The sequence below is a fragment of the Nicotiana tomentosiformis genome, chromosome 1, assembly GCF_000390325.3.
Source record: "Nicotiana tomentosiformis chromosome 1, ASM39032v3, whole genome shotgun sequence".
In the NCBI taxonomy this organism is placed as follows: domain Eukaryota; kingdom Viridiplantae; phylum Streptophyta; class Magnoliopsida; order Solanales; family Solanaceae; genus Nicotiana; species Nicotiana tomentosiformis.
In genome coordinates, this window is record NC_090812.1 from 87791097 (window position 1) to 87808483 (window position 17387).

Here is a 17387-nt window from a genome sequence, read left to right on the forward strand (position 1 = left end):
TTTCATTCTAGTCCCTTTCAAGATATTCTTTTAACTTCGAAAAGTAAAATTTTTCGGACCCATAATATGCAAAATGGTTACGCGTGAGTTATTGTCACTTTATGCATTTTGTTACGTTATTACTGAAAGGAATAAGCTATATTTGGCTCCATACGTTCTTTTAGCTTTGAATTCTCCTGTTCTCGGTGAATTTTGTAGAGAGCACAAAAGATCTTTATTCAGTCTCTTTTTTATAGCTTATCTTGTACTCTTTTAGATCCAACAAGAGTGAAGGGGTCTCAGTATAAAGGTAGAGCATCTAATTTTTGGTTGGAAAATTACTCTTATCAGCTGATGCATCATTTCAACCAAATTAGGCCCATATTTTACCTTTTTATCCAATTTGGCCTATTTTTAATATAACTTAATTTTCTTTCATCCCTTAAACTAACATTAAAGATGGAGACTTCAGAAGAGTTTCAAGGACGAAGAAGAAGACGTGAGCTCTATTGATAAGATATATTTGTATAATATTGTAAATATTGTATAATTGTGTATAGGGGTGTATAAACACCTTTTATATACTATTATATACAAGGTTGATACATTGTTTTACAGAAATTTGGTGAATTTCTCACCTATAAACATAGTGTATCGCCAACATACTTTTCGCTACTGTGCTTATATATCTTTATACACTTTTATACACCCATGTACATAATGTACTTGTCTTGTATAAAAGGGTATAACATTGTATAAAAGTGTTTACGTGTTTCTAGACGAAATTCTTTTATGATTTTAAATTGCAATTCTTATTCAAAATCAATTCAAATCTCCTTAGACTATTTCTAATAAGTCAAAATAACACTCACTCTAAATTTCTCACAAAATCAGATTCAAAACTTAAAAACCACTTGTTTGCTTATTTAACGATGGTGGATTACCTTTAAAATTTAATTTTCACCACCCAAATAGTAATTTTTAGAACTAATGTTTGAGTTACAATTGTTGATTCATAAATTGGGTTAAACGTTTGAGCTTTAAAAAATAATAATCTAAATAGCGATTTCGAGAACCTATTTCGGCAATAGCTTTGTAAAGCTGGATATGAGTCATTCGGTTACAATGTATATTGGTGTACTGTATTATAATGTAATTTTCTCTTTTTGGTTTAGGAGTCATTTCTATACCTTTTAAAATTGAAATTTATATATTTTAAAATTACTTATATTATAATCACTTCATTTCAGTTTATTGGACACCGTTTTCTTTTTTGTCTTTCCTAGTAAGATGGTCGTGTTTTTATAATTAAAAAATAGTTTATTTTAGCATTTTCCATTTCCAAAAACAAATTGTTTGACATAATGGTTGGCAGGTAGCTGGTGGCTTTTGTGTTTCTTTCACGACGTAAACCAAGAGGTCATGGCTGTTACTTAGTGAGTTTATTCCACTAAGTGAACCATTTCAACTTGCACTTTACTTAATCAACATCAATACATTCATCAAGCTAAACCATAGTAATGATTAATGAACTGAACATAAACGGAATAGAATCCAATAAGTTAGGAATCAAAGTACATAGCAAAAGTAAGGATGTCCTACAGAATAGTACTTAATGTATAGGGATTAATTACCCAATTAAGGGTCGTCCGGTTGACGGTATATGAATAATTAATTTCAACATAAATTTCGTATAAAATAGTAAATGTATAATGAGCCGCATAAGAAAAACAACCGCCTCATAACTTACACTGTTTTAATTGACAGTATTAAATAATATCGTCATTAAGTTGTTCGAGAAATTATATATTATTTTATGTGAAAATATAATTTGAAATAAAAACACATGTATTAGCAATATAATGATTAAACTATTAAAAGACAATAATACTCTTTTAGAATAAATATTCATATATAACAATCTCATCATTATTAATTATGAATCCCTAAATATTTTTATACTATAATCTTCGCAAAACCAAAATGCGAACCAAATAACTCTTAATAGTATTATAAATTTATGATACCTCCATATCATGTTGGCAAATCAAACGACCCCTACCACGTAACGTGCAGTGCCGACCCAAGGGTAAGGCTGCTAAAGCAGCTGCTTTGAGCCTCATAATTTTTTGGGCCTCAAAATTTTCTAATAGGTTATATATTAATTTATTTTTAAAAGAATATTTAGTGCTTTAAATGAGAAAGTATAAATTTTTATAGTAAAAAAGTACGATTAAATTGTTGATCATAAATTGAGAAAAAATATCTTTTTGGGAATCACTCTCTAGACCATAACTCAAAGAAGGTTAAAACTTTAATACAGTCCCACAACGTGTATATTTCAAGAGAAATTAAATGGATTAGATAAAATTATTAATAACTTTGCATATGAAAAACTAGAATTACAGAATTTAAATAAAATTATATATAAATTTTTTCTTTTATATAAAAAAAAGGCCTCTTGTTGAATTTTTGCTTTAGGCTTCCATATTTATTGAGCCGCCCGTGTAACGTGTTATCTGTTTTTATCCTCCCCAAGAAACTTGCATCCACAAAGGGCTTATATGACAATAATTCAAAATCTAACAGGGTTCAAATAACACCTTCTCAAACTTCGTTCGGTCAAAATGGTAAATATTTAATATACCTTACTAGAGACACTCTCTTATCTCATTATCAACATACACCAAATGGATATGCATATATATTGATTATTCACCACAATTACAATCCCTTCAACAAACAGAGGTCTCTCTCGTTCAACAATGGCTTCCACAGCTACACCCTCTACTCTCACTCTATCCTCACTTCTCTCACAAGAACTCAACCCCAATTCCTTACTTTTCAAACCAAAGCCTCTCCTTTTCACACCCCACAAGTCCTTTTCTCTACACCCACTAATCCTCCATTACAAAGAAAGGAAGTCCAATGGACCTATTGTTGTTACTGCTGCTATGGCTGCTGAAGCTGAGGTTGATGAGGCTGTTGACGAAGAAGGTGGAGAAGGCGCTGTTGCTGTTGCAATTCCAACCTCTAAGCCCAAGAAAGGCAAAGCTGCTTTGCCCTTGAAGAGGGATAGAGTATGTTGAACAACTCATCTTTTCTCTTGTTGATTTTATTGGATTTAGAAGTTAAAGATTTTTTTTTCCGTGTTATATGCGGGATTAGCTTAAATTTTGATATTGCTATAAAAGTGACTTCTTTTGCCCATGAAGAGAGGGATAGAGTATGTTGAGCTACTAATCTTTTTCTTGTTGATTTTATGGATTTAGATGTGAAAGATTGTTCTTTTCGTGTTATATGTGGGTTTTGCTTATTTTTTGTATTTTGTTGATTCTTGTGATGGTATTAACAGCTTGTTTGGATGTTATTAACAGATAAGTAAACAACGCGACCACACCAGGTCGTTCCATAGAGTGGCATTTTTTGTCGTTACATAACGACATATTTAACGATACGATACTATAAAATTTAAGTAACAATAAAAATAAATATTGTATTTAAAGTAACAATACGATACAATACAACATAATATGGTTTTTTAATAATAAGGGCAATATGAGAGAAAAAGATAAGGAAACGACGCGACCACACCAGGTCGTTCTAACGATACGATACGATAAAATTTAAGTAACAGTCAAAACAAATATTGTATTTAAAGTAACAATACGATACAATACAACAACTAACAACCATCCAAACAAGCTGTTACTTTAAAAATGACTTTCCCCAGGGGTTAGCTCAATTGGCAATGGTTGGGGAACTTAGGTCACAGGTTTGAGCCTTGTGCCAAGCGAACTAACTCTAGTATTTAAGTGCATAAGGGTAGAGGGTGGCCCGTCATCCCCTCCTTTTTTGATTTCTTGGTCATCAAAAAAATAGTTACAGTACAAATGACTTCCTTGCTCCTGTATAGGGATAGAGTATGTTGAGCAACTGTCTTTTTCTTGTTGATTTTATGGATTTTAGATATGAAAGGTTCTTTTTTTTCCCGTGTTATATGTGGTGGGGTTTGCTTAATTTTTGTATTTTGTTGATTCTTGTGATAATATTGCTATAAAAATGACTTTCTTTGCTCATGAAGAGGGATAGGGTATGTAGAAACTCTCCATTTCTTGTTAATTTTATGGATGTTAGATGAAAGTTTGGTCCTTGTTTGTTTGTATGATATGTGGGTTTTGCTGAAGTTTTTTATTTGTTGAACTTTGTGATGATATTACTGTCAAAATGACCTGTTTTGGCATTTCTTGGTTCATTTTTTTTGGGGTGAACTTGTCTGAGTTTCTTTGCTCATGTAAATTTGGTGATTTAAACCCTACAGGTATGTTTGGTGCAATGATTAGATCATTCAGTAATTTATTTTAATGTAGTAGGTGATTTCTTTGCATCTGTCTAAGCCTTGATGGACTGAATAGTAGGTAGCAGGTACCCGGTGGATTAATCGGCGGTGCACAAGCTCGCTCAAACAAGAAAAATTATAATATAATACCGGGATTATGAAGTGGAATTAAATAATACTGAGATTACAATTTCATAGGAAGGGAAAAGAAATAATGGTTAGGGAAGACTATATTTATCTTGTGGTTGGCAAGTCACATCACAATTTTTGCAGTCTTACACTATGTATCATTTCAAAGGAAGCTTGTTTTTTATATGCTTACTGGCAAGTTTTTCCATGACCCATGCTTTCCTGTTTGTGTTGGAGGACAATTTTATCATAAGTTACTTTTGGTGTAATACTAATAAAGTGTGGTAAAAGAATCTTCTTTTAGAAAGTGGAATCATGATGGAAAAGATCAATCACCAGCAACGAACAATCAAATTTTTGATGCAGCAAGTGCTAGGCTATGAGTAGCGGAATTGAGATAGGCCATTTAGACTTCCTCATGTGATCCTTGTCCTAGTATTTAAGACATCTTTAGTAAATATGCAGTCTGGAGGTTGAATATCTTACATGTTTCTGCATTTGCTTCCTTCTTTTGACCAGTAGTGGATGTCACTCTACAGGTGAAGAACCTTGCACTTTTCAGATGCTAGTTGTGGAAGATCATCTCTATTGATTTTCAAACTACATTTCTGATATATGTACTTTTCCTTAGTTGTTACCTTAAGCATCAAAATTCTCTGTTTCTCCCTCTCTTATTTACCCATTGCTCCATCTATTTCTCATAAACTGGTTGATTTTTTTTTTTTTGGTCATGATAATTAGACACGGTCTAAGAGGTTCTTGGAGATTCAAAAATTAAGAGAAATCAAGAAAGAGTATGACTTGAAAACAGCTATAGAACTGCTCAAAACAACAGCTAGCACAAAGTTTACTGAAACAGCTGAAGCCCATTTCCGTCTCAATATTGACCCAAAATACAATGATCAGCAGCTTAGGGCAACTGTAAGTTTTCATTCATCATCATTACATACTTCAAAGTTTCTATCACGTGTTTAGTGGTATGATTAGTATCTCCAATTGTGACACTTCTTTATTTCAGGTTAATTTGCCCAAGGGAACAGGTCAAACTGTTAAAGTGGCTGTTCTTACCCAAGGTACTTCCTTAAGATATATATTGTGTGAATTTATCTTGATAGTAAGCCAATAGATTGATCTTCAGTTTTAAAGATTGTGTCACTAATGCCCCGAAAGCAAGGCATACTTTTTGAAAGCTATAAGGAAAAGTTGGCATCTGAATTATAATATATTGCCTGCAGTCACTGGCATCATCTCTCATCTTTAAGGGAATATACTGCACTGTAAATATGTTCTCATATGTCTGAACTTTATCCTTCTATCAATGCCCATTGGAAAAGTCAACTCTGGTTCTTCCTAGACTATCAAAGACAATCTTCCAATGTACTTTTACGTTCCTATTCCATTCTTCCTGTCCTTTTTCCTCGGGAATGTGAAACTGTTCACCTCAGTAATCGTATCGTCTTCTGTTTTTCATTGAAACTACTTCTTTTCTCCAGCAAATGGTTCTGCACTCCTCTTTCAATTTGTAGATATTATTTCAATCTGTAAAAGTAGTGCTCAAAGGCGCACCTGATGAACAATTCATTTGTGAAGCTTCAAGCTGCATATGATGCATTACCTAATGTACTAATCTTGATCCGCTTGAAATGAAACATTGATTTTAGTTTGGCCATGCTTTATTTACTTAAAGAAGTGTAATGCAATATTTTTTACCAATGATATCTTGATGAATCTATTGTCTTTCATGCTTCTCTCTTTGATCTTGAAGCTTTGCTTCTTCCTCAAATTGCAAACCAATTAGTAGTTTCCACCCCTTGAGTGCAGTGAAATTTTGCGTTACGTCACTTACCCTGTGTAGAAGTCCTCTCTATTTGGAAAAGGAGGCACCTGCCTCAAGATACTACGAGATCATCATACAGAGAGACATGGTAAAAATAAATGAAACAAAAGACTCCAATGAGGTATTCTAAAAAAAGATGATTACTTGTGGTCTTCCTTTTCCAGTGCGATTGTTTTGTCTAGTTTTTAGTGACCCTACCTACTGAATGCACTATGCTAGGCTCTTTTTGCATTTGGGATGTGGTCAAATGGTAGTTATAGACTGTTCTGGTCTTGAAATATTTCTTTGGAATTGTAGTCTCTATTTTGTACGCTAATTGTGTTGCAGCTAAAATTCTACAGGTGAAAAGTTCGATGAAGCAAAAAATGCAGGAGCTGATCTAGTGGGTGGAGAGGATTTGATAGAACAAATAAAGGGAGGATTTATGGATTTTGACAAATTGATTGCGACACCAGATATGATGCCTAAGGTGTTTCTCTAGTCTTTGCTAAGATAACAGTGTGACTTGCCTTTTGTGTTCAATTTGGTCTCTCTTTTCATCTTTATACTTTCTTCGAAAACCAGCCTACAAACTCTTGTCTCTTGGTTTTGAGAATTTAATATTGAAGTGTCCACTACAGTCTTAAGAGTGACTGTCCTGAACCAACTCATATGGCTTGGTGAAAAGCTCTCAGCTGTCGTTTCCTTTTCTTCTGAAAACTTCTCTGTTAAGTTGTTTTGGTTGAATGAAACATAATTTTGTTAAATTTTCATAGAAGCTTCTGTTACTCGCAGTCTTTCTCCATCCTTCGGTGTACCTTTTTTTCATACCTTTTGCTAAGTTGGTGCTCATAAAATTCATCAAACTCAAAATCTGTCTAGTTATCAGAGCACATTTTTTCTAAGCAAACCTTCTTTCTTTAAAAAGTTAATTTTAAATTTTCATATTTTTACATTGTACTCAACTTCTTTATGCTTCATGCGAACATATTTCACACAGTATGCTTGAATGATTTATGGTCCCTCTTGTTCTGTCATAGATCTAGTAATGCTGCAGGATGGAGGGCCTTAGTGACCCTAGCTTAAGCTGAGTGATCAATCATATAGGCTCCCCAGCCCCTCTTTTCATTTTAAGGCTGTCGGATAGCTGATGTAAAAAGTTGCATCTCTTTAAGTTACTTTTGTCTCAAAACATTTTTTTTTATTTTAATCCTGAACATATCTGCTGCTCATTTTGCGTTATTCTTTTGTGGATTCATATTAATACATTCTCTATCATTTGCGACAGGTCGCTAGCTTAGGTAGGATTCTGGGACCTAGGGGACTCATGCCGAACCCAAAAGCTGGTACTGTCACTACAAATATACCTCAGGTGAAGTGTCAGTATTTTCTGCTTGTGGAAAAAGTTAATCAGAATACTGTCTTTTTATGTTCAACTTTCTCGTTGTAGAATGGAATAATGCCTAGATCTTTCTATAAAATGAAAAATGGAAAAGTGCATATATGCTAGCTGAAGTCATTCAGAGTTACAAAATGCAAAACAATGTAATTAGTGAGTAGGCTGATGATTTGCTTATCGAACCATTTTTCAAGCATGTAAATTGATTAATATTTCTTCCAGGCTATCGAAGAATTCAAAAAGGGTAAAGTAGAATACCGAGCAGATAAAACTGGAATTGTTCACTTACCATTTGGGAAAGCAAATTTCTCGGAAGAAGATCTTATCATAAACTTCATCGCTGCAGTGGTATGTTTTATGCTTATCTTCTACCAGAGTGGTTGAAATGTTACCATTGATATGTATAAAATTCATTCAACTGCATTTCTTTGAATAACAGAAATCAATAGAAGCAAATAAACCATCAGGTGCAAAAGGAGTTTACTGGAAGAGTGCACATGTATGTTCATCGATGGGGCCATCCATTCGGTTAAATGTAAGGGAGATGCTCGAGTACAAGCTTCCGAATGCTTAATTGACCTGCACATGTATATTGCACCTTCTGTCATCTACCTAGCTTCTTCGGTGCCTTAACTGAGCTTCCATTTGAGAGGGCTAGGATACAGAGTAGGTGGAATTCGAGAGGAGATTCAATGCCATATTGTCAATATTTCCGCGGAAGCTTTTTTAGGCCCAGTTGCTAAAAAAGTATTCTTGTTTGACAATGCCAATTTTATGTTCAATTTAATTCTATGTAGGTGCTAATGTATATCATGCTATAATTCGCAAAAGGGTGAAGCTAAGTCAAATTCAGAGGTTTCCTACACTGCAAGATTCTTATTTATGGTCATGTCTGAGTTTGTCCCAACAGTTGATGGGGGTGAATAAACCTGATAGTTTCAGTATTTTGTTACTTATATCAAGGAGAAGAAAAAGTCGGACTATTTTCTGGTCCATATAAGACATTATAGCCCAATCACATAGTCGTCCCAATTTGTATTGGAGCCAACTCAGTTGGTGAGCACCCTGCCTTGCCTTTCGCACTGTACGCGAAAAGTATTTTGTTGCCTTCCCGCATTTTGTAACCTGTTTTTTTTTGTTTGTTGATAATTATATTAAGAACACAGTAGCTATTACACGACTCAACTATCTTGGGAAATGCAATCCTAATACAGTTATTAACACAAGGGGGTTAATGATATATCCTTAAGCTTTCTAAAACATCCATGCTACTGATATGCTTTGCCAAACAATTTGCTACACCATTGCCTTCCGTATAGGTTTGCTTCATTTCCAGATTGCCAAGTCTATGCATCATTTGATATAGAGGGATATATACACGTATAACTTCTAGTTATGTTTTTGAGAAGTTACAAAAGTTAATGTCCTATAACTTTACATTTCATAGGGCAGGGCAGGCCGGTGCACAAGGCATCCTGTGTTCATGCAGCGTCCGAGGAAGGGCTGCACCCAAGCAAGGGCGGATGCAGTGTGGTAGTTATGGGTTAATTGAACCCATAACTTTCGATACGGAGTAAAAATTCATTAAAATTACAAAAATAATAGATATGAACCCATAACTTTAAAACTATAATGAGTTCAATACCCTAATGCAAGCATTAGTGACTATTTTCCCGACTTGAACTCGTTACCTACAGAAACAACTTTACCGTTGCTCTAAGGCTCCCCTTATGTAGATTTCATAGACAAATACAAAATAAGACCGAATTCACCGCAGATCTTCAAAAATGTCATTAGGTGGTCTTCCCAAAGGTCTTTGTTATGTCATCCCCATAGTAGCGCCAAAAACCCTTACAACCATGCATATTCAAAGAAAGGGGAAAATTAGAATAAACTAAACAGCCTATCAAAAAGAGGAAGAAGAATAATTTCTTATTAAAAAAAGGAATGATTAAAGTATGCAATATGTCCGTTTAATAAGCTAAAAGCTGAGAAGCTGTTGATGAATGTGCTGTTATATATTTGCAATTTGCAGTAATTTATACTAACAAAACCCGCCTTGGCCAATGGCTCAAACTTCAAAGGTATTCTTCTCTTTTGACAGGATTTTATATTGAAAAAGATTTACTGCACCATGTGCTCAAATTATATTACTATCTACTTAAAATAATGGCGAATGGCCATTGGTTTGTTTTTGCCTCTGTACTATAAAAAGGAGGCTTATCTGTAGTTGGAAGACACAAATTACATAGTTAACAATGGAAATGGATAGTTTCCGACCTCTTCTCTTCTTATCTTGGTTTCTTATTGCCCATTTCTTCTGTTTAGTAGACATAGCAGAGAGAACAACATACATTGTCCACTTGGACAAGTCTTTAATGCCTAAGGTGTTTGCTAGTCACCATCACTGGCATTCTTCCACCATTGACTCCATCGAGATTGTAACTCCCGCTTCACTTAATAGCCGCCATCCTGTTCCAAAGCTTCTCTATTCTTATGACAATGTATTTCATGGCTTCAGCGCTGTTTTGTCTAAAGATGAGCTAGAAACTCTCAAGAAGTCCAAAGGTTTCATTTCAGCTTATAAAGATAGGTCTCTTGAAGCTCACACTACACATACCTCTGAGTTTCTTAAGCTCAACCCCTCCTCTGGTCTATGGCCAGCTTCTGGTTTTGGCCAGGATGTGATCATTGGTGTTCTTGACTCTGGTGTCTGGCCAGAGTCTGCAAGTTTCAGAGATGATGGAATGCCTGAAATCCCCCAAAAATGGAAGGGAATTTGTCGGCCAGGCGTGGAGTTTAATACTTCAATGTGCAACAGGAAGCTCATTGGGGCCAATTACTTCAATAAGGGACTAATGGCCGAAAATCCTGATTGGAACATTTCCATGAATTCTGCAAGGGATACTATTGGTCATGGCACGCATGTTGCCTCTATTGCTGCTGGTAGCTTTGTCAAAGGAGCTTCATATTTCGGATATGCTCCTGGAACAGCAAAAGGGGTTGCACCGCGAGCTAGACTTGCGGTGTATAAGTTTAGCTTTGATGAGGGAAACTTCGCTTCTGATTTGATCGCAGCTATGGACCAAGCTGTTGCAGATGGTGTTGACATGATATGCATTTCCTACGGCTGGCGCTTTATTCCTTTGTATGAAGATACTATTGCAATAGCTGCTTTCGGTGCCATGACAAAGGGTGTGCTAGTTTCTGCTTCAGCAGGAAATAGTGGTCCTAATATGGGAAGTTTAAACAATGGAGTCCCATGGATCTTCACAGTAGCATCAGGTCATACTGACAGGTGGTTTTCCGGGACTCTGACACTGGGAAGTGGTCTAAAGATTAGGGGATGGAGCTTGTTTCCAGCAAGAGCAATCATTAGCAATTGGCCTGTAATTTACAACAAGACACTGTCTGCTTGTGATTCAGCTGAATTATTAGCCCAAGTACTTGATGCTGGACGTAGCATCATTGTTTGTCAGAGGAGCGGAGATGCAGATGTAGTTACTGACCAAATGAACTCTGTTGCAGAGGCCAGAGTTGGAGCAGCCATCTTTATTACCGACGATCCAGCAATACTAAGGTCCACTGAATTTCCAAATCCTGGAGTTGTTATAACCCCCAAGGAAGGGAAACAAGTTATGAATTATGTCACAAAGACTCATGAACCCAAAGCCAGCATTAGTTTCTTGGAGACGTATTTGGACTCAAAGCCTGCTCCAGTTGTTTCTGCATCCTCAGCTAGAGGCCCCTCTCGAAGCTACCTGGGAGTGGCAAAGCCAGACATATTGGCACCAGGAGTGTTAATTCTAGCCGCCTACCCGTCTAATATTGCAGTTGAGAAAATTGGTACCAATGTAGAATTGGCAACTGATTACTATCTTGAATCAGGCACATCCATGGCTGCTCCTCACATTGCGGGAATAGCTGCAATGGTTAAAGGTGCACATCCTGAATGGAGTCCTTCAGCTATTCGTTCCGCCATGATGACCACTGCCAACTCTTTGGATAATACTCAAAAACCCATAAAATGTTCTGAGGATAACAAACGTGCTACACCACTAGACATGGGAGCTGGGCATGTTGATCCTAACCGGGCTTTTGATCCAGGCCTCATATATGATGCCACTCCGCAAGATTATGTTAATCTTCTTTGTTCTTTGAATTTCACAGAGGAGCAGTTCAAAACAATTGCAAGATCATCAGCCAATCACAACTGCTCAAATACATCATCGGATATCAATTAACCATCATTTATTGCATTCTTTAGCCCACAAGGGGACTTCACTTGGTTGGAGCAGAAATTCAGGAGGACAGTAACAAATGTTGGGAGTGGTGCAGCTAAGTATAGAGTGAAAGTGAAATCACCAAGGAACTCCAATGTTTCTGTGTCACCACAAACATTGGTCTTTAAGAAGAAAAATCAGAAGCAGAGTTACATTTTGACCATTCGTTACAAAGACGACGCAGAACAAAAAGTCGAATCTGGTTCAATAACCTGGGTGGAAGAGAAGGGAAATCATACAGTAAGAAGTCCTATTGTAATATCTCCAGAGATAGAGGTCTGGTAGTGAAACTCTTCAACTAGCACAAGCTCTTGCATTTTCTAAGTTTGTAATCTGTGAAAGAGGATTCTGTCTGAAATAGCCGGATTAAGCATGCTCTTTGATGTTATTGTTAAAATACATATTTTCCCTAAAATATAAGAGCATGACTTGTACCTATAAAAAAATGTCACCACCAAAGAGGTGGTCTTTTCGTCACTTGGTAGGAAGAGAATTGTCCATTTCAATTCCCTCACATCCAAAATAGTAAGCAGAATAAGAGGATGGCATGGAAGAATGCTGTCTTACGGTGGAAGAGCAACATTGATTAAACATGTTCTCTAATCTTTACCAATCTATCTCCTCTCAGTAGTTTTTCCTCCTAAAACTGTGATCAAACAAATTGAAAAACTTGTTGTAAACTTTTTCTGGGGTATGAATAATGATAGAAACAAATATCACTGGGCATCTTGGCAAAAGATTTATAAACCCCAAAATGAAGGGGGAATTGGTTTCAGAACCACCGAGGATGTTTGCAAATCCATGGAAATCAAACAATGGTGGCACTTCAGAACAAAGGACACTCTTTGGAGTAACTTTCTCAAGGCCAAATACCGTCAGAGATCTCACCCCATCTCCAAAAAATGGCATTCAGGCCAATCACAGACATGGAAAAGAATGATGGCTAACAAGAAACAGGCAGAAACACACATACAATGGAGACTTCAATCAGGAAGCTCAAGTTTTGGGTGGGACAATTGCCTTGGCATAGGCAACTTAGCCAGCTATAGAGCACAAGGGAGCAGACTTGGCAACATAAAGGTCTTCCACTTCTGGAGCTCAGGATCTTGGGATCTCCAGAAATTGAATGCCACTGCTCCAGCTCATATAATCCAATTCATTTCACAAGTCCCCATCCACTACAACCCTCTTCTGTCTGACAAACCAATTTGGAAAGCAACACCATCAGGCAACTTTACATGTGCCTCAGCATGGAATATGGTAAGAGAGAAGAGACCTACCCTCTTTACCAATAAGATGACATGGCATAAATACATCCCCTTCAAATGGTCCTTCTGTCTTTGGAGGGCTCTAAGGAACAAGCTTCCTACAGATGATAGACTTGCTAAGTTTCACATTTCAACTGTCAGTAGATGTGTCTGCTGCATTAAACCCCAAGCTGAAAATGTTGATCACATCCTTATTAGAGGGCACTTTGCTAAGGCTATCTGGAAAATCATTTCAGGACCCTTTGGATTTCCTTTCACTGTTATGCCTCTACAACCTATGCTTGTAAAATGGTGGTTTCAGAAGAGTAAAAATGAAATTCACAAGTTACTCATAGACACCACTCCCATCATTGTTTGTTGGAATCTTTGGAAGAATAGATGCAATGCTAAATATAGCTCAAAAAAATCATCAATGACAAGGGTTCTTTTCTCCATTACTAATGACATCAACCAAATACTCAAAGCCTACCACCCTAATATTCTATGGCCTTTTTATTGGCCTGACTTCCTCTCAGTGGTTGAGAACCTGCAGTACCACACTAGCATTACCTCAGTGGCATGGCTGAAGCCTGAAACTGATTTTGTTAAAGTAAACAGTGATGGTAGTGCCTTAAACAACCCTGGCAAAATTGGTGCTGGTGTCATCATCAGAGACTCAGAAGACCAGTTCATACATGCTATAGCCAATCCTCTTGGTGAAGGATCCAACAATCTTGCAGAAACTCAAGCAACAGCCTTGGGTATGCAGTGGTGTCTGGCCAATGGCATCACTAAAATTCACCTAGAAGCTGATTCTGCACTACTTATTCACTGGCTTAACCACACCTCAGCTCCTCCTTGGAATCTGGACATCAAAGAGCAAAACCTCAAAGAACTATGCAGGTTGTGTGAAAAGTTCAAATGCTCCCATGTTTACAGATAGGCAAATTTTCCTGCAGATTCACTGTCCAAAATCAGTCACAACCTTCCCACCATAACACACTACCACTGTCTAAATGAATTACCTGAACACATAAGAGGTCAAATACACTTTGACATAATTGGCACACCTTCTTTCAGACACAAACAAACCAAGAAGCTCCAAATCCCATTTCAGCAGGCTTCAACTTCCACTCATGATCATGGTCGACACACACACATCTAGAGGAGTTGTCCCAACTATTACTGTAACTGCTACAAAAGAAGACCTCCAGAAATCACCATTGACCTCCAACCTCCAACCATTCCTTCTGAACCAAATGCAACATATGCACCCCACCCAAACTTCATTGAACCACTCATACACACACTCATTTAATCCTCCAATTATCTTCAGTTCACACATGAACCCGAAGGCAATCACCCAGAAACTCCACAAGAAAAATAAATCAAGCAATCAGGGCAAAATAACCCAATACCTGCTACCAACAGCCCCTGCACTCAGTTCTGCCAAGAAATCACACGAGCAATATTTCATGGCCCAATACTATTTAACCCCACCTTAATTTCATCCTCTGCTCCCAGCTCCCACAAGAACATGGAAGCAGAATGCGACCTTCAAAAATAGGAGCTTTAAAGATTCAATTTGGCTAACATCTTTGTTCAATTTTGTAGGATCATTGAGATGGCTTAGTCAATTGACACACTTCCAGTGTGTGGTATTAGCATCTCTGATACTCATTCTACTGGAAGGGCATCAATTCACTCTAGTCCCTCAACATGTTACTACACACACAAACAAGCTAATACTTAATAAATGAAAATAATATCCTATGGACAGTATCTCCATGAGACCTACAGGGCATTACTGCCCCTTCTATACACAACTCTAACACTATTAAGAGGTGACAACACAACTGTCACCATAAGAACAGTCAGCTTCCAACCTTCTAGCAATTCTGCAGTAGTTTCTTCTACAGTCTAATGCCACCAGTCAAAGTTTTCAATGTGACACACTTAGGGGCCCAGACCTAGTTTCTATGTCCTGCTTCTCCATCAATCAACACACTGGCGACAAACTGAGGACACCTGAAGCAGGAAAATGCTCACTCATCTACTCAGTAGAATTAGGATTAGTTGTGCATGTTTGTATAGTTGACCTAGGCCTACTCCACTTTATTTTTGTATACCCAATTGGTATCAATATTGGATAGACAATAAGGACATTATCTTAGGTCTTAATGCACATAGTCTCTAGGATTCATCTAGTCACCATATGTTGATGACCAAATATTCCATCACTTTATTTTGGGAGGTAAGGTCTATGTCCCCCTCCTTTGTTGTATCTTTTATTACATATATGAAAATCAACCCTAGGCACAGTGCCTAGTGGATTCTTAAAAAAAAAAAAACTTTCTTATGACTTCAGTTCATATACCACAATGGAAGTGGGACGAGATAGCCATGGACTTTGTCTCTGGATTGCCGAAGACTGCGAGGCAATATGACGCCATTTGGGTGATTATTGATCGGTTGACCAAGTCAGCTCACTTCCTGCCGATCAATATGACTTACTCTAGGGGCAAGCTAGCCCATATATATATATATATATATATATATATATATATATATATATATATATATATATATATATTGATAAGATAGTGCACCTACACGGGATACCATCATCCATAGTATCAGACAGTGATTCACAGTTCACTTCAGCCTTGTGACAGAGCCTATAAGAGGCTTTGGGTAGCAGAGTGAGTCTTAGCACAGGCTTCCATCCTCAGACCGATGGCCAGTCTAAGAGGACCATCCAGACATTGGAGGCTATGCGAAGGTAATCCCTTGATTTTCGGCCTTTCGCCCAAAGATTTTTTACTATTCAACTTCATCAAATAAACTGGAGTTAGGCCAAATTTCTTTTCTGGGTATGGCCATATTCGTTGGTGCCATATTTTTCCTTACGCTGGGTGGGTTTCATGGGTGTTGCTTGGATTCAGACTGATTGTCATGTCCTTTCCTTGCGTTGACGAAGATTTTGTCCTTGTTGGCCCAAAACGGTAGCATGGTCTTCTATTTATCAAGTAATTCTCCACCCGCGGTCATCAGCTCCGCGGGACTTCTATATTTTTTTGCTCCCGTCAGTGTGTCTAGAGTGCTAAAAGAAATAAATATAGCAGTCATCAAATTAACTTCTTAAAAATAAATCTTTTCTCATTGAGAGCTGGCTGTAATAGGACATCGAGCATTTTGACCCCCAATGAGAAAGGAATGGGCATTTTCGGGCGAGGGGCGGTTTGGTTTCAAGGCCCTCGCGCATTTGTAATCCATGTGATTAATAGCTTGTTTGGCCATGCTTCTCTAAACTTGTATTTAAAAAAAAAAAACTTTTCCCCCCAAAGTTTAAGTGTTTGACCAAGCTTTTGAAAAAAAAAAATACTTTTAAGGAGAAGCAGAAAAAAATAGTTTCTTCCCCCAAAATACTTTTTTGAATAACGCTTTTGAGAAAAAATACACATAAAAGTACTTTTTAAAAGCTTGACCAAGCATTAATTGCTACTCAAGAGTGCTTTTCGAATTAATTAGCCAACCACAAACTGCTTCTCATCAAAAGTACTTTTGAGAAAAACAGTTTTAAGAAACAACACTTCTCAAAATAAGCTGATTTAAGTAGCTTGGCCAAACATGCTATAATTCATGTACAACTATCTAGTATGTTTAAAGGAAAAAAATTATGGTTACAACTTTTCACATCCAAGCAAGAACAAGCACAACATGTATTAAATTATCCAATTCGTTGTCAAAATTCTATGTGGTTGCTCACGTGGTATAAAAAATAACTAAAAGTTTGCCATGTCATTTTTCCGGTGATGATAGATCCATATTCCATCAGATGTGACTTTTAAGTGATGTGACCAGTGTTGAATGACTTTTAAGTTATAAACGGAAATTGAGTCACTTTTGTCAAATTGAAACAAAGTTGAGTGACCACAAGCGAAATTAACCCCTTGATTAAATAGGAGTATAATTTAACCAAAACTATAGCTAGATCAACTTCCTAAGCTTTCCTAAGTACCTTTGAAAACTTTTTGGGTAATTGGATACATTCAAGTCTTATTTGTTTGCATTTAACGAAGGTCTTAATTTTAATTATTCAGATCTCAGCTATTAAGTGTGCTTATTTTTTTTATCTGAATATTAATCATTGAGATTTAAATTATTAAGTGCGCTTATTTTATTTATTTTACAA

General features: G+C 36.8%; 1 protein-coding gene and 1 pseudogene across 1 annotated transcript; both read left to right on the forward strand.

Moving 5' to 3' along the window:
- The first annotated feature begins 2686 nt into the window (after positions 1-2686).
- Positions 2687-8606, forward strand: LOC104116665 (large ribosomal subunit protein uL1c). Its single transcript, XM_009627564.4, has 7 exons — positions 2687-3059; positions 5189-5368; positions 5466-5520; positions 6626-6753; positions 7552-7635; positions 7885-8010; positions 8102-8606. Exons 1-7 carry the CDS (start codon positions 2745-2747, stop codon positions 8234-8236), a joined length of 1023 nt encoding a protein of 340 aa, XP_009625859.1. The 5' UTR covers positions 2687-2744; the 3' UTR covers positions 8237-8606.
- A 1216-nt stretch (positions 8607-9822) lies between these two features.
- On the forward strand, positions 9823-12384 carry LOC104116664 (subtilisin-like protease SBT3; annotated as a pseudogene).
- Positions 12385-17387: the final 5003 nt, after the last annotated feature.

Bases quoted from the DNA above. Each gene is read 5' to 3' on its own strand.
- LOC104116665 (XM_009627564.4), top strand. From the start codon at position 2,745: ATGGCTTCCACAGCTACACCCTCTACTCTCACTCTATCCTCACTTCTC. The intron at 6,754-7,551 runs GTGTTTCTCTAG...CATTTGCGACAG, and splicing joins CACCAGATATGATGCCTAAG to GTCGCTAGCTTAGGTAGGAT. The intron at 8,011-8,101 runs GTATGTTTTATG...TTTGAATAACAG, and splicing joins TAAACTTCATCGCTGCAGTG to AAATCAATAGAAGCAAATAA.